We start from the raw sequence: 18,134 nt of genomic DNA on the forward strand, positions 1-18,134 counted from the left end.
ATAGTTTCACTATTTTGATGACGTTATTGTTTTAATTTTTGTGCTAGATTTTAAACCTATATTAATCATTTATAACTATAGTCCTTTTCTAACATTATAGAGAATCCTACTATAGTTTACATAGTAAACATTGAGCACGTATTACAGTGGGTTTTCTGAGTCAATCTCAGGGATGACGATATTTTTACATAGATATTTTGGACACAGAAACCAACGGTTAGTCATGCTTGATGACTTTCACTGTAAAACACCAAACTTTCTGACAACTATGATTCATTAGAACGTACTGTACTAGTTACTGTTTCCTTCCTTAATGCTTAGTTAATGATTGAAAAGTTTGACTCATGGTATTTATTAAAGATTTTTATTTTATAGAGATTGACTCAGAGGGTAATCTTTCGAAAGTCTGTTTGTAAGTTTCATTATGACTGCCTAATACTGAAATGATAATGAATATTTCTGTGCAATTAACAAAAGTTGATAAAATAAAAATGTTTCCGAAAACATACGGGACACGGTACGGAAATTATATTTGAAGCCGTAACGAAATATGCAAAGTCCTAAATCCACGCCTATTAAAAATTAATTCAGTAAGTACATGAGATATTTTTATCCTCAAAGTACAACTTAGTGCACATTTTGACGATATATGCGCCTAAATACTATCATATTATTGTATTTCACATTGCAAAAATTTAAATTAGAAAGTTATATACTTTCATCAAAGAAGTTCTAGGAAAACTTGACAGACACATACTCGTATTCTAGTCACAATTTGGGATTTTATAGAAATCTTTGACTATGACAAGTATTAAATTGCAAGATGTAACATACTGTATGTTTATTGAAGTGTTCTATTTTAGATCACCGTAGCATTTCTCTTTACTTAAGAAAATTAATTTAGTTATGCTTTTAGATTCATAGTTCCTTACCTTTCAAAAGCAACACGTAGTTCTTCTTGTCATCACCTCCTTTGGGGTACTCCCAGTCGATGTCAAGACCGTCGAAGTTTCTGTCACGCAAGTACGGTATTGCCGAGTAGATGAAGGTTTGACGTGCGTACCTAGTCGCCGACATTTCTTTGAATTTCTGCGTACCAAATGACCACCCACCTGTACCAAAAATAAAACATGTTTGTTATTAAAATACTTCTTACGTTTATCTTTCATGCATTAAACGTTATGAGTGATACAATTTCCATTCTACAATCTTACGTAATCTTTAACTTTAGGTTTCCATTGCCAATACATGTATTGCAACATATTATCACCCTTCTTATAATCTATATTAATGTAGGTATTTCTAATATTGTATAATATATTGTATGTATATTTCTAATATTGTTTAATGCCCATATATTGCCATCTTACGATGTTTCTTGTTAAATCACTGAGCTGGGTCCTCGCGATACAGGCTGCGCCTAGTGCGAGGATCCTGGATAATTCACTGTATTTTTGGATGTCGATAAATGATTTTTCATTTTTTTTCATTTAGGATAGTGGAAATGAACATGGTTTTTCAGTATATTTGACAGAGATAACAAATTAATAAAGTATAGTACATATCCAGTATTTTTCTCTTTATCTCTCGGTATTTAGGTTTATTGATTCATTGTAGTCCAAGGAAATTAATTTGTCCTCACATTATCTATTGTGTGAAAACAGATTTATTTCGTTTAAATCCCACAACCGATAAAGTTTCTATAATCCAAACAATACAATGTTTTCTCATCGAGTGCGGGACATGAATAAAAAACGCCCCCATGTCGATGTCGTTATTTAACTCGCCTTTATTGTAACGCCTAGTTCTTTTGCTTTTATGAAAATGGGTGAGGTTTTTGTCGGAGCTCTGTGAAAATAGGTGAAAATGCCTTCTACCACGCTTTGTGCCGTGGGAAAGCTCTAAAGGTGTATTCGCATATGTGTATAGTGAAGCGCAGTGGAATATCGATATCGACTTGATGTACTATAACGTAGATGTAAAGTGAAACAGTTCTGAACAAGCGGAATTTTAATCAATCAAATAAAAGCATCGAAAAATAAAATAAAAATGCTGATTAAAAAATAAATTGTGGTAACCTAATAAATAGTTTTAAATCCTTTAAATATCAAGTAGATAAGTTGAAATATTTAATTTTACAGTTTTGTAAATTAAGATCTAAAATTTACACTACAATAAAAAACCACAACAGATCACAAATTAGGAAGTGGTAAAAGTTTATTTCCTTTACAAAACCGTGAATAATCGAGGAAGTGTCGTAAATTTAATATTAGAAAGTGGAGAGGCGGTTTATACCGCGGGGTAGTGAGTTCATGGCCAATTATTATCATGTCTAAGATACATTGTCGCTGAATTGAACGGAACTATGGTTAATTTGAAGCTAAGCATTGTTATATATATCATGTTGTTACTTGTGATATTTAAAATTAATTAACAATTCGGCCAAGTACGAAAATGTAGAGTGAATTTTAATGTAACAATGGATAAATTAGTTAAGAAGGCTTAACTCACGTACTCGTATGATTGTCCGGTGACGGCACCGACTAGTTTCGGACCCGTTGGGAGTCCATCTTCAGGGCGAGTGCTTTTTTGCAGACTTCCCAGTCGCATTGCGTCTCGCACAGTCGGTGCCGTCACCGGACAATCATATGTGAGTTAAGCCGCTCTTAATTAATTTATTATTATGTCTCACGAAAGTTTAAACAATTTAGTAACAATGTATGATAATTTTTTATTTTATTGTCAAAACAATTGTAATTTGTTCAGCAAAAATCAAGATAAGTGTTCTCATATTTCCCTTAATAATAGTTAATAATTCTAATTTTACACAACTGCACCATCTATCGATGTCGATATGTTATCGATAAGGCATTGTTGCAACACTAGTGGGGTATGTAGTAGAAGTTTGTCAGCAAAGTGCTATGCCTATATCTATTATCAGTTTAAGCAACGTCAAGGAAATGCTTGTAAAGAAGTACTCCTTGTTACAATTGTTTTCTTGCGACGCTGGAATTCTAATTACTATATTTTATTTAACTTCCTTTCGATATTACGACAATTTCTTTTACTACTTTTTTCGTTTCCTCTAACTTATATTTTACGTTTAATTTGTATTTGCAAGTGCATTTTACATTTGTTACATCGCATTCAAGTCAAAAATCCATCGTTATGGAACTTTTTGTTCTTTTAATTACAACTTTTTGTAGTTAATTTAATTTAAAATTCAGTCATGAAAGAAATGTTGCATGAAAATGTCATTCTTTTTGTTAAAAGCCGTACTCTAAAGTAAAATTGTTAAAAGGAAAACGACTCATTTCAAATAATAAATAACTTTTAATAATAAATAATTTAAATAAAACAGTAGTGGACTGATATTAAAAATTCTATCACTTAGTTGTGAAAACTCTTCAATGTATCATTATTCAAGTTGAGCCAACAGATTGCTAATTGCTAATAACTAAATATTATTTTAATTCTTCTACCAAACGTAAATATTTGCCTATTAATGCCCTTTACATTACAATGAAGCTTGAAGTCGTGGCGCTGCGGTCGCGGGTACAATTAAATGTAGGTTGCGACCAATTAGTGCTCAACAAATTACGAGTAAAATTAACGTTGGACGATGGAGTCGCTAATTTAAAAATTCAATTTCCTTAATGCATGGAACAATTCATTGTGTAAAAAATGAAACAATGTAAAAATAATATAAAATGAAATAATTTGGACAAATTTTAGTTACTAAGTGTTACTACAAACTAATTAAGGTTATATAGGTTTTTATTATTATGTTAGATTTCTTTATTTTTCTTCGTTATTGATGTAGTTGTTTATATTTGCATTATTTATAATTGCAACGTCAATTAAGGAAGTTCTTTTATTAAGTTATCGACCAATTTGGCGTCCGTTTTATTACAGCGGATGGTTTGGTCCGTGAGTATTGCGAGGTCGAAGTAGAATTTAATTGAGTCGTTTTGTAATACTCTGTGGCGTTTAGTTATTTTACAGGGTTTTTATTTTATATGAAAATACTAATGCTTGTAAATGCCAGTACTATTACTATATTTATTAGTTCAGTAGTTTTTCTTCGATTTCTTCTTAGATAAAGTTTTAGGATAGTTAATTGAAGAGATCTTATAGGTCATGCGATCTTTGAATTATTTAGAGTTTAGTTGGACTGTTTTTAGGGAACAAAAATTAATAATAAAAAAAATAATAATAATACAAGAAACAAAATAAGGCGAAACTTATCACTTAATAAATTATGACTTGTTTTATTAAAAGTTTATTTACGTGCTAATTAAATAAAGCCACTTGTTAGATAATGTCCGGAAAACTAAACTCGTAGAATTGCACTTATAGTAATTACCTCCGAAACAAGTTTACAAAACTATTTCCCATTAATCAAACCATATAAAGTGCGTAGCGAAATAGTCGTTATTGGAGTTACATAACCAGCGAGAGTTTTTATTCATCGAAACATGCTAGCGTTTGAATAGTACGAAAAAATACTTCCATATTGTCATTGTGCTTGCAACGTACAAAGCCAACTCGTATTTATTATTCATAGTTTTAAAAGAGCCCCGATACCTTCATAAATTATTTACTCATTAATAGTGACTGCAATATTATCTATATATATAAAAGAAAGTTGTGTTAGTTACACCATTTATAACTCAAGAACGGCTGAACCGATTTGACTGAAAATTGGTGGGCAGGTAGCTTAGAACCAGGAAAAGGACATAGAATAAGATTTACCCCGTTTTCTATTTTTTTTTTATTCCGCGCGGACGGAGTCGCGGGTAAAAGCTAGTCTATATATATAAAAGAAAGTCGTGTTAGTTACACTATTTATAACTCAAGATCGGTCGAACTGATTTCGCTAAAAATTGATGGGGAGGTAGCTGAGAACTAGGAGACGGACATAAGAACTTTTTTATCTTGTGTGCATTTTTTTTATTCCACGCGGACGGAGTCGCGGCTAAAAGCTAGTTGTTAATAATAAAGCAATACGTACGAATATGAGGAAACAAAGTTAATATCTGGTTTACATAACGCCAGTACAGTAGGACAGTAGCGCTCAAAATCAGTACTGGCATAATGAAAACACTAACTGGTACCAGTGTTAAAACAGTAAATGCCAAACCAACGTTATTGTTCTGTTCTGGCAAAATAAAAAATGTAAATTAGACATTAGTCTTATTACATATTAAATTTTTTGCTGCCTTCTGTATAAATACATATCGCTATCCCTTTCATTATATTTAATGAAAAGAAAGATAACAGATATTTTTACTAATAGAAACCTAATAAAAACTTACATACCAATAGCAAGTAATGTCTTCAATTTGGGATTGGCTTTCTTCAAGGCGTTAATTCTATCGTAAAGTCCAGTCTTTCCATCTTTAGTCTCATCATTGGACTCAAAGGAGCTGAGTTTTCCCTTCTTTAGCCATCCGAAGGCGAAGATGATGTGTGTGCAGAGATCTGGTTGAATATCTTCGGGTACGTACTTGCCGATTTTGGTACGATACTGCGACCAATTTGTGTAGTAGCAGACGATCTACAACAGAGTAAAAAGTACAATATTACTATTATTATTTTTTAAATATTTCGACTCTTAAAGTTCGCAGTGAGAGTATATTTGTTAAGTTAATTCTTAAAAAGACACACTTAACATTTAAGATACAAGTAAATAGTAATTTTAAGTCTTTCCAAATAATAACAATAAATCATGTAAATCTACAAACTAAACTTTTAAAAGTGATTTTGTTAATTCTATGTGACTGCCTAGAGCATAAACAACCGAACCTATTTTGACTAATGAGGTGTCATTCGATTCGTCTTCTTACCCGGAGTGTCATAGCTTTAATAACATTGGCACAAAACATATAGTAACATGAAAAATAAAATTCTAAAAGAATAGTAAAGAGGAACGAGTTCAAATCTCACTCGTTAACTTTATTTAATTGCTAAATGTTTTTTTCGACGTTTTCGAGTATAGTCTAAATTAAATTATACAGTTTTAAATAAAACATTACAGTTTATTTACTTCAAATTTAAGAAAAAGTATCATTATTTTATAATGTAGCCAACAGATGGCGCTATTTCATCTATTAGAGTCTCAGTCAGTCAGGTTTTGTTTTTTAAGTAACAAACATTTACATTCCAAATTAATAATATAGCTAAAGACCTTATATTCTACATTAGTTAAGAGAATTGAAAAGGTAGTGCATAAAGATAAGAGAATATTGTTGTTTATTGCATCTTATAAATGTATTTGCTAATGTAATCTGTATTGAATGATTTAAAAAGGTAATGGTATGCAATACATTGCTGTTAAATGTAATATAATTAAACACTATCATTTCGATTTCCTTACCTCATAACTGTTGGCAACATATTTCAACCTTAGTGGTAAATGTACTACAGAATCAAGAGCTTCTAAAAGAATAAGCAAATAACTGAAGGTCAACAACTTATAGCATTCGAAAAGCTTATTCGTATCCGCGTTGTATGCTTTATCAAAATAATGATTGTAATTAAAAATATATTGTACTTATGACTTTGTTTTAAGATTTAAAATTGAATGATTCTAAGATTACGCTTTGTAAGTTCTCCGGGTGACCGAAAGGGTTAATTTAAGCACGCTACTATTTTCTGAGAACGGGACAATAAGATGATAAATTTTAAAACAAGCATTGATTTTATTTATCTTTACCAGTCTTCCGCGACTACATCGGAAATAAAAGAGGTGTTAATATGATCGCGTGCATCAACTACCTTCCCGTTAAAATCCCAAAAAAATCGGTACCGCTGTTCCGGAGATAATATCAATTTCTATAATGAAATAATCGAAAACTATGTTTTTAAAGTTTTTAATCGTATAAGTAATACAGATTGTTTTTGTGACATAAAATCTTCGTCAAATGTGGAGTACAATTCAAGAAATTTATCAACAACAATACTGACCTTGTAGCCATCTTTATTCTTATGTTCATCAGTACTGACAGAATTGTCTAGAGCTGCTGAAGACTTTCGACTTGCTAGAATTGGTCTCCCACGTATCTTGGGCCTGTTGACACTAGCCGATATCATCTGATCTGTAGACCTTGATACGCTGGTAGATGCAGATGTTGACACTTTGCTAGGTTTGCGAAGTCTTCTGCGGACATCTGGAGAATAAATAAAAATTATTAACTTTTTAATAAATTTGTCAAATGTTTCTGTTAACTTTGTTTGTTCTTGTTACAGATATGAACAGTTCAAATTGTACAATTCATTTTAATTTGAGTGTAAATGTATGTAGACCGTTATTTATTACATAACTAACTAGCTGTCGCCCGCGATTTCGTCCGCACGGAATTTAAAAGAAAAACAATAACTAGCCTATGTTATCTTCCAGACTATGTTCTACATATGTGCCAAATTTTATCAACATCCATCCAATCATCCATCCATCTAAACATTCGCATTTATAATATAAGTACGAAAGAAGTAAGATGTAATTGTCGTTAACTTACTTGTGGAATCTGAGGCAGGTGTGATCACAGCCACAATCAGGAGGACGGTAACCGTCCATCTGACCAATCTTGGCGGCCACTGCAACAAGAAAATAACTAAATTAATAACCGTAAAGAAAGAAAGAAAAAGTTTTTATTAAACGCAATAAAAATTAAACCAACGAAAAAATGGCCTTAACTAAACATAAAATTTACACATAATTGAATACAGAACTTGATGTTAATGTTTGTTATTCTGGGTAATCTTGTGATGCCCACACGATTGCTCGTATCATGGGCACGAAACGAATGGTAAAGATACTTCGGACGAAGACAATATACATCTAGAACTCAAAACTTGAAAATTCGTTCGAATCTATCGAACGAAAATCTATCTTTTAATAAAATTTAAACTTTTAAGTAAATATGTTTTCGTATTGAAAGTCGCACTCAAAGGACGAAATTGCCGTTCAAAAGCCTGACGTGTGCTCATGAATAATTTAGACGCATGTGACGCTTCGTCCGACATTCACTAAAGTTGACTGTCATGTTAATGAAACTTGTTTATCCATACATTATATTACGTAGATATTAATATTTAGCCTGTATAACATTCCTTTTAAAAAATAGGAGACTCGAACCTGGGGTAGGGAACTGACTAAACCTTCGTCAACTACTCTAATCCAGTGCGGTTTAGTTGACTAAATATTTTTTGAATCTCTTCGCAAATATGTGCAGGTTACACCTTGTTAACGTTACAACGTTTTCCTTTACTGTACGAACGTCCTATGTTATATATGGAATTCGAAAATCAATAAAAGTACTGATATATGGCTGGGATTGAACCTAGAACCTCTAAGATTACACCAGTATTTAATCCACTGCGCCACCGACCTTCTAACTAGTAAATTATAAACGGAAATATAAAAAAAAAATAACAAATTCGCAGAAGGTTTAACGAACTCCATTTTCCAACGTTGAGGATTATGAAATACGTACATTTAATAGAAATAATGTTTTCTTTTTTCCGATTTTCGAAGATTTTACGTGGATTCAAACGAGAAAGCGACATTATTGAAATCTTGCTTTGTATTTTTAATCTTCAGAAGCATCAAAGCATTTTAGCCGTCGTTTTACACTTTCGAAATATTGTAATCCGTCTTCATATTTTCGAAATAAGAACAAAATGTTTCTATGCAACTTTGACGGCAGTGAAAATACACAATAAAACTATTTATTACACACCGTTTATTTTATTTCGCTTCTAAATATTTCCAAATGCATTAATGATAAATTCAATATCACAGATGACAGAACAATTTCGTATGGAAAGTAAGTAATCGTCCAATTAAATATATCATCAGTAAGCTTCAGTTTCATTTCCCAACTGCGGTTCGAATTATAAAATTTCCATGAATTTCAAATGCATTCCAACGGCGACGAAAGCTGCATAACACTGCAGAAAGCTCTCGTAAAACTTAGACTGAGCTTTTTAAATTAACCAATTAATATCTTTGCCTGGTGTTGCCATGATAACGATTTCAAAATGTTTAAGTTTTTGTTGTTCAAAATATTTCCAATACATTCATGATAGCTTTAGATCTCTTTTAATGTTGAAATAACCGTATAAAATATTTTACGAGGGAATTTATGATGTGGAAGTCATTTCCGTGAGTTGAAAATTTATATGTCCATTGCGGCTGTCCTTTGCTATGCGGATGTTTTAGTGGGCACTGCGGAGTGCTCGTAAGCCACTGCTGATTGTTTGGTATTATACCTGATGATATAATGAATATTTTATATAATATGTAAAAGAAATATGTATAATACACTTAATTACATAGATAGTGAGAAAATAATATTAATTTATTATATATGTGTATTTTATAAATAAAAACAATCTCGCCAGTATTATTGAAATTTAGTATAATAATGTTTGGCCACCAAACTGGCGAACTAAAAAACATCTCGATTTTTACTGTATCTCTTCAAAGAGCTTAGTCAACTGGTTCTAGCTTAGTTAAAGCTTAGAACAGTTGAGAGAACTTTAGTCATCTTGATCTCCTTGTGCGACCATTACAAATTAACGGGACTCTAAGTAACTATTCAAATGGGCAGAATCTTTTTCATTATTCTTCCGTCTACGATACCAAAACATTCTGTTAAGAGAGACAACCTCAAAATATTAACAGGCACAGAATTTGTGTAATTTCCTGATACTTATTATTTCTTGAATGTTTAATTTGCAAGTTTATTGTATTATCTATACTAATATTATAAAGAGAAAAGAACTAACCGAAATTACTAACCCATTTGAAAAATGTTTTCACTGTTGGGAAGCTACACTATCAACGAGTGACATATGTACGCAATATTTATTACTAGTTTTTTTAATTCCGCGCGCACGAAGTCGCGGGCAATTGCTAGTTTTTAATAAATCTATTTCTAACTCATTAATACTGTAGAAGCAATATTCAATGGCTATAAATATCATTGGATTGTGAGTCTGGCAGTCTTAATATCACGTTGTGGTAAATAAGGACAAAGCCGCTGGCGATTTTAATTTAAAATCACTACGCTCCCGCCACAATAGGCCGGTTGAGATAACAAAAAAAAAGTAATTAAAATAGTGAATGTAAGCATTCGCCTTCTTTTTTGAGATTAAAAATATACGAGCAAATTTTTAATAGAATTTTTAGACAATTAGGCGTTGGATATCTAAAATAGCTTATATCACATAATATTGTTTCAACATTCTTTGGAGTTCTTATATAATCTTATTATATATAAATCTCGTGTCACAATGTTTGTCCTCAATGGACTCCTAAACCACTTAACCGATTATAATAAAATTCGCACACCATGTGCAGTTCGATCCAACTTGAGAGATAGGATAGTTTAAATCTCAAATTATAGTCGCAATTTTAATTTATTGCTAATTATTTGTCTGTTATTATTTGACAGTCACAATTATCTGTTAACTCCAAATGATTCTAACAGATGTCGATACCTTTCGACTGGGTTGAGTAAGTAATCAATAGATGGCGCTGCTATGGTAAATCTACGAACCGCGCGGACGGAGCTAGTTATTGTATAAATTTAGATGCTTCATTATAAATCTTTTTTTATATCATAAGGTGGCAAACTTGGGACAGGCCAACTGAATACATCGAAATAGCAAAGCGACCGCTCGCCATAAAGATCTGCAATCTCAGATGCGTTGCCCACCTCAAAATTTAAGATGCACCGTGCACACAAAAGTGCATAAAGATTTTAAATTTATAATTGTCTGTGGTATTATTCAAAACGAAGAGCTCTGTTAAATAAAATTAAAAAGATCGTCATCATTTACTTGACTTTACTGAAAGGATATGAACTATATTTTGTTTCCTCGTTCGCTGTCGCATTTCGATACAGAAGGCCGACTGCTTTTAATGACTCCACGTTTAAAACGCACCTTTCTGAATAACAGCTATACCTGAATCAATGCTTTGTTTTTGTATGAATGTATATCCATTTTAAATTATATATATTTGTGATCGTTTGTGAAAATGATGTCACGCCTACGATTAAAAAACTAAAGAATAAATAAAGAAATAAAGAATAAGTAAGCTGCATTTTCTGAGCTAGGAATAGTTTTGTTATAAATGTTAATTTTTTTAAGACTAATGTGACGCCGACCCTACACACAGATAAGATATTGGATAAGGGATTATTTACATTTTTTTATTTGGTAGATGAACATATGAGTAGGTTAAATTTCTTCTTTATTTTTTTTATATCATAAGGTGGCAAACGAGCAAACGGTCACCTGGATTCGCCGCAATAGCGAGGCGACCGTTGCCCATAGACATCCGCAAATGCAGATGCGTTGCCTACCTTTAATCAACGGAGAAGGGGACTCACAGAAAGAGGATATTTCTCCTTCCTGTGCGTCCCCTATTCCGCCAAATCCACTTCTCCTTCCCATCCCTTCCTAATAAGAAAAGGATGGGAAGGGAAAGAGGACTAAAATTAGGCCTCCGGTACCACACTCATCAGACGAAACGTTGTTAAGCAATAACATGAATATTAAATTGGTAAGTACGTATTATTATTTAATAACATTCTCACTTAATACATATTGGTAAAGTAAGATTGGCGTGAAATTTATAAGAATTTTCACTCTATTACGTACTCTAAAAATATGCGTTTGCGTAAAATCTAGCAACGGCTGTATGTAGAAACGCATATAACCTTAGTAATTATAAAAAAACGAGCGATAACCTCGTGTTACAGTCTACCGTCCGGTTAAGCAGAACGTAAACGTTCGCGTTAAAGTTAACAATATTGTAGCACGCATGCGCCACGCTGCCGCAAGGCCAAATGAAAGGAAAGGGAGCGGGCGCAAAAACTATACTGCACAGAGTAAATACAGTACAGAGATGTCAGAAAAATATTTTATAATTTTGTTGGTGACTAAACTAGAGTCTTGTTTTTGAAACAAAATATGATAAATAATAAAGCTACTTATAATTTTTAAATATCTATTCATTTAGTGCGCAAAAGTTATACAGATTAGATAGCGTAAGTCATATAGGTCGTAGAAATCACGAGCAGCAAGCATTCTGATTTAAACCTTTCTGAATGGTCTTATAATAAACAACCTCTGCAATACAGTTATCTTTAATTTATCATAGGATTCTTACTTGGTATTTTTCTTCCAATCAACTTTCGGAAACTAGAATCACATATTACCGACTTATAATTGAATTGACACAATTTTTTTAATCAAAATTTGCGTTAGTAATAACTAGCTGTCGTCCACGACTCTGTCCGCGGCATTAAAAAGACCTAACTGGTTCTTCATCTGTAACAAATTTCATCAAGATCCGTTGAGCCTTTCCGGAGATACCATCAAACAAACATCCATCCATCCATCTATCTAAACATTCGCATTTATAATATTATTAAGATGGACATGCTCTGTGGCGATATACTCTGTGGTATTTGCCATGAGGTCACAAACTGCTTTAGTATAGACCTTAAAGAATAATTTCTATCAATGGACAAAACTACATTTAAAGAAATAGTTCATAAAAATGCATTGCTAAATGTAATTTTATAACAACAAAAACATTAAGACTAAATATGGTGTAAATTAACCGTTAGTTAAACTTTTCTTTACAAAATCTACACTAAGTTGTGAAAGAACGTTTCCTAAATTAATATTAAATTATTATGTATTAAAGACATTAGTGATATATTGTGTTTATTTACAATTTAAATTAATTACATATAAGCTTAGTGACTTTTTACAATGTCATTACGTGTGGACCTTAAAGTTTGGGGCGTGGTTGATATTCTGACCTCAATCAACGTCATTGAAAAACAACTCCCATTAAAGCGAAATAACTTTAATGGACAAGCATTGTAAAAACATGTAAATAATTTTGTACCAAAAAAAAAAACAAAAGCATAAAGAACTTAGACAGTGGTTAATTTTCATTTTAGTTTAAATATTTGTTAACCCTTTTATCACAGAATGATATGAGACATTACCAAAAATCGTGATTATTGAACGAAGGAAGCTGTTTTGGTAACATATTTAAGAGTGGATGTGTCCAGTGAAACTGGGCAAGGCACTTGATGATCATGACTAGTCTGTAAAGACCAAAGCGACTGAGAACAAATTAAGAGTAAAACATACTCTTTAATAACCATGTTCACGTCCACAATATCAATCGCCGGCGGTCAAAGGGTTGAAACATAATGTTGAACGTAACAATGTCTAACTGTATTTTTTAGAATAATACAGACAATGTAAAGGGATTAGTTATATTCCTTCTATTCATATTCGTATCGCTTCTTTTTTTTAAATTATACTACTTGTTTAAATGGCGTCTGATATTTTGAACCTTGTCATAAAAATGAAAAAAAAAAATGTTGGAGAAAACCTTTTGCAGTTGAATGATACTATAAGGAAGTAATATAGACTTCTACCAAGATGGAGGAGAAAAGTAATATGAACGAATTTTATTTACTCTCGGATCTAGACATTCTGCCGCAAAAGTATTAGTGGCAGTGCTATCATGTTTTTATCACATCTACCACCAATCAATCACTGCAACATGTTACTGGTTAAACGAAAGTTATTCAATACTTATGATAAATTACAGATCATTAACTTGTTCCTTGCTTTTCCTAGCTTCTGAAAGTGAAAATAAAGATACGATGATCGTCTTAACAAAAGTTTCCGCTTTGTACAAACTTAACGTAAATTTATTTATAATATAAATAAAATTAATATCGCATTTTACTGCTTAGATAGAGTAAAATAATATACAGTTTAACATAACTATTTAGGACTAGCTGTCGCCCGCGAATCCGTACGCGCGGAATTAGAAAAAGACTTCATTAGTAGCCTACATATGTTCTTCCACTCTATATTCTACGCTAAATTTCAGCAAGATCGGTTGAGCCGTTCTGGTGATACCTTCATACAAACATCCATTCATACAAATAACCGTATTTATAATATTAGTAAGATTTAGAATACCTATTTATGTGAATATGACTATAGTTATTCAGTCCCGTATACAATTTTGAATCTAATTGCATAGTGCCTTAATACTAATTTACTTTGCACTTGTAAATTTCTCTTCGTCAGCCTGAAGCGCAGTGGAATAATAAAGTTTGCATTTTCACTTGCGCAGCTGCGATCATATTCCTGTAATCATCTCATCAACGCTCAACGACTTTCCAGGTTATTAAACCTTTACATGAAGTTGTTAAATGAACTTCAGGTTAATTCATAAACTAATTAAACTATTCCTGAATAGATTTTGGTTGTTTCTGCTTTGCCAACTTAACCGGGAACTCATTTTACTAGTTACTTACTTACTTACTATGGACTAGTTAACTTGCATTATCGATTAAGTTAGATTACCAAGACCCAATTTTCTTATCAGCCTTTCTAATATGTCCAAGCTTAAGTACATAGCAAGCAACGTGTAGGCAATTCACATCTTAGTTCAGGATTCTTGATGTAGCGTTGGACATTTAAAATACTTTATAAACTCTCTTATTGACTTTTTTCTCTCACAGAAACCAATTCAAAGTTACAAAGGAAAAGTTACATAAATATTTTAGAACTTTACTCTACACTATCACATAACATTACGCGACCACAAGAACTACGGAGCGCTATTTGCATAAATCACATGGAAAATTCACCGGAAGCCAGGAGCTCGTTAAAAATTTCATTAGGAAAGAATCTGTCCGGACTTGAATGCGACCAAAGAGCAAAAACTGCATTTGGTTGGAGAGCGCCAGAGGCAATGAATTTCCTATGAACTACCGTTTTTTGTTCAGCCCAGTAGCGCTGGACGATATTGTTGTGAAGTAGTATATCGATAGTAACTTCAAGTATCTTTGTATTCTTTATAAGAATAAAAATTATCTCCTTTAAATTTGGAATTAAATTAAAAAAATGCTACATTCTCAAGAAGATTATTTAAAAAAAAAATATTTGATATAAAAAGGTTACACGATAAAGTCGTAGAACTTTTAAAGTTACAGAACAAAATATTTTGAGAGAGAAATATATCGATACTGGTGTTGTCACATCTCTATAAGTTGGCCTAAGAATTCCAAATAAATATAAATTAGTACTGTACTGTTTATATTTATGTATTTTTTGTAACCTAATAACGTTTGAAGTTAATATTCATATGGTTGTATACAAACCGTTGAACTGAATTATAAAGTATTGTTTCACCTTCATAGAATCACTTCTAACAAAGAATGAATTTCAGTGTTATTCAGTCACCCCCTACATTTGTGTAGATTTTTCAGTGTCATTTGCTATACAAAATTCTTTTTATCATTGATTTGTTTTTTAATTTCTAAATGTTAAAAAAGTAACACGGAAGAGCAGTTTAACGCTTAATAAATAGATAAAATCTAGTCAGTATTAGTATTTCAAATATTTTCTTAGAAATTGATAAGAGCTACAATTACAGGAATTAGAGCGTAGTGAATTCCGACACGCAGTCGTACTGTGTGTGGTACAAACTATGAACGGCAGCGGCATAGTGAAAATTATAAAGTAATGATTTGTTCCGTTTTATCTTAAGTAAAATATAGCAGTAATTATATTTGAATAGTTCATAAACATTATGCTTGATTGTTTCTGAGCCCTATTAAAGGTTCTGAGACTAATTAAATACAGACGAATATTTTATTACGAAATAATATTTTACATTTAAAATCGAAATAAAAACAGTCTTCTTAAATTTTACTAAAAAGATAGCCTATTTTTAACATGTCATAGTTTACTTCTTTTTCTTCTTCTTTTCAGCTATTTGATGTCCACTTATTAGCAAAGACTCCTCTAAAGATCGCTACGATGATGAATCCTGTGTTACCCACATCCAGCAAAACCGCAGTCTTGACCAGATCATCTTTAATTTTTTTAATTTCCAAATATTTAATATCTAGTTAAAAAGCATATTCAATACAAGAAGAGAACTTTTAACAGTACATTGAGTTACTTAAATCGTAAAAATAAAACAACATTAAAAATATACTCCTTCGCCTATCACTTGAAACATAAAATATGTGAGAATAGTTTTCTTATTAAGACGTTGATTCAACACGGACGAGTTGCACGTATGACCTCATTTTAAACTAGTTCTTTATTTTTATGGAGTTCATTGAAAAATTGTAAATGTTGATTATTCAAAACGATACCTTTATAGGAAGTCAAACAACAGTAAGGTTGTTGCATCGTAGGACTTAAATAAAGCTATAAAGCTATGTTACATATATTCTACGAAGCTAAATAATATTCGTTATCCATTTTAGGAAAGATGATGATTAAATACAAAATTCCTTCCACAACTTTATCTTATAATAGTTATTAATAGATTTTTTATATTATAGTTTTCAGTAGTTTTTTTTAATAAGGTAACAGACGAACAAACGGCCACCTGATTCGACGAAATAACGTAGCGACTGCCGCCCATAGACATCCGTAATTATAGATGCGTTGCCTACCTTTAATAAACGGTGGAGGGAATAAGCTAAAAGGAAACATTTCCCTTTCCTATGAATACAGTCCTCCGTATAATTCACTGCCCACGAATATCGGACGAATGAGTACTGAGATTGGAAAATAAATAATATTAAGTGACTTATACCATCGTACTTTAACTTCGATTTACAAATTTTGTGTCGATTTAAAGTAACCAAACTTACTTTAGCATCTATAACGAGTTCGTAAGATTTATAAGTGAGACGTGTTTGGAAAATTTAAGAGTTTCTGAACGTAGCAGCTTGTGCCTTAAATCTTTTTGTGAAAATGGTGAAGTACACTCCTGAGATCGGTTGTGAGAATTATTGCTGCTCGTCGAACGGTTTATTAAAGCTCAGTGCTTTTCTCTCAACGAAAGTTGTTCAAAATTGAAATTAATTGTTTCGCTAGCTGGTTATATTCCCATTAACGAATTTCGACGAAAGGAGTTTTAGTTCTAAAAGTTATTATTATCCTTTTTAGAATTAATTATCTTCAGTATTATTCAATATGTTTATTCTAATGCTTTTTAAGTTAGTACCATTAACCTTGTTATTTAGACACCGTTTATTTAAACATGTGTTTTAACCCTTTAACCGCCGCTGATTGATATTATTGATGCTAACGGTTATATGTTTTACCACAATGCTTTCGGGATACATACTGCATTATTTATTGGTAAAGATCGCATTTCTCAAATCTACGCAAAGTAATGTTTAAATAACGTTGATTTGTCGAAAATCCACGTCACGGTATAAAGGGTTGACGTATGTTTAAGTTGTGTTTAATTCAAACACTAACTTTCTAATGGTAAGGCCTTTTGAGAAGGTTTAGTTCCTTTACTTTACCTGTCTTCACATTTCACTTTATCACACCAACATACCTGTAAAAAAATAAATAATATATTATTTTTTTACTATAAAATCTTGGAATAAGATGTTGCCGATCTTATTTATGTGACGAAGTGAACTTTAATTGAACGACAACGTACTAAAAACTATATATGGAGATTCAACATTACGTGCTTTTTTATTTAAAAGTAAAAGTTGTACGTACTAGCTCCATTTGACTTATATAACTATCTCGGATACTGCATTGGATTGCAGAAAGACGCAATGTCTTATTCAAGTAGACTTGGAAAGAATAGAGGAAATGTACTCGTATATCAGACGATAATGGAACGTAAGAACCTATTTGTTACCAAAAAAATTGCCAAACCCAAAAAAAAATTATAATAGCTTTTCAGTTATTAAGTTATAAGAAAATAATTACTACTATAACTTCATTATACTTCTCGTCAACAAATGTATTTAAACGTCTAATTAGAATGCCTTGAGACATCTGTCCCAGATCTCAATTACGTTTATATTAATTAATATTCTCTATTCAGCCTGACAAGAGCTGTGCAATTGACAAATCAATAAGTTTGATATTATACATCTTTTGTAAGCGTCTCCAATAACCTGAATATTGGCTATTAGCGTTTGATGCGTGGAAAGTAGTGTAGCGATGTCGCAAATATGTATAACGATTTGTAAGGCATTTGTTTTACCAAATATCTATTAGAAAAATATTACTAT

The 18,134-nt window shown here is 31.8% G+C and overlaps 1 protein-coding gene across 1 annotated transcript in view; it reads right to left on the bottom strand.

The window, feature by feature from the left end:
* The window catches only part of LOC106718225 (probable chitinase 10), a 64,435-nt gene that overhangs the window by 16,916 nt on the left and 29,385 nt on the right, over positions 1 to 18,134 (bottom strand). Inside the window, exons 2-5 of the mRNA XM_045679566.1 lie at positions 7,521 to 7,599; positions 6,970 to 7,172; positions 5,323 to 5,560; positions 933 to 1,112 (exon numbers count right to left, since the gene is read on the bottom strand). Of these exons, the coding sequence (XP_045535522.1) occupies positions 933 to 1,112; positions 5,323 to 5,560; positions 6,970 to 7,172; positions 7,521 to 7,599 (700 nt within the window). The remainder of the gene's footprint in view (positions 1 to 932; positions 1,113 to 5,322; positions 5,561 to 6,969; positions 7,173 to 7,520; positions 7,600 to 18,134) is intronic.

This window comes from Papilio machaon, chromosome 10 (assembly GCF_912999745.1).
Source record: "Papilio machaon chromosome 10, ilPapMach1.1, whole genome shotgun sequence".
NCBI lineage: Eukaryota > Metazoa > Arthropoda > Insecta > Lepidoptera > Papilionidae > Papilio > Papilio machaon.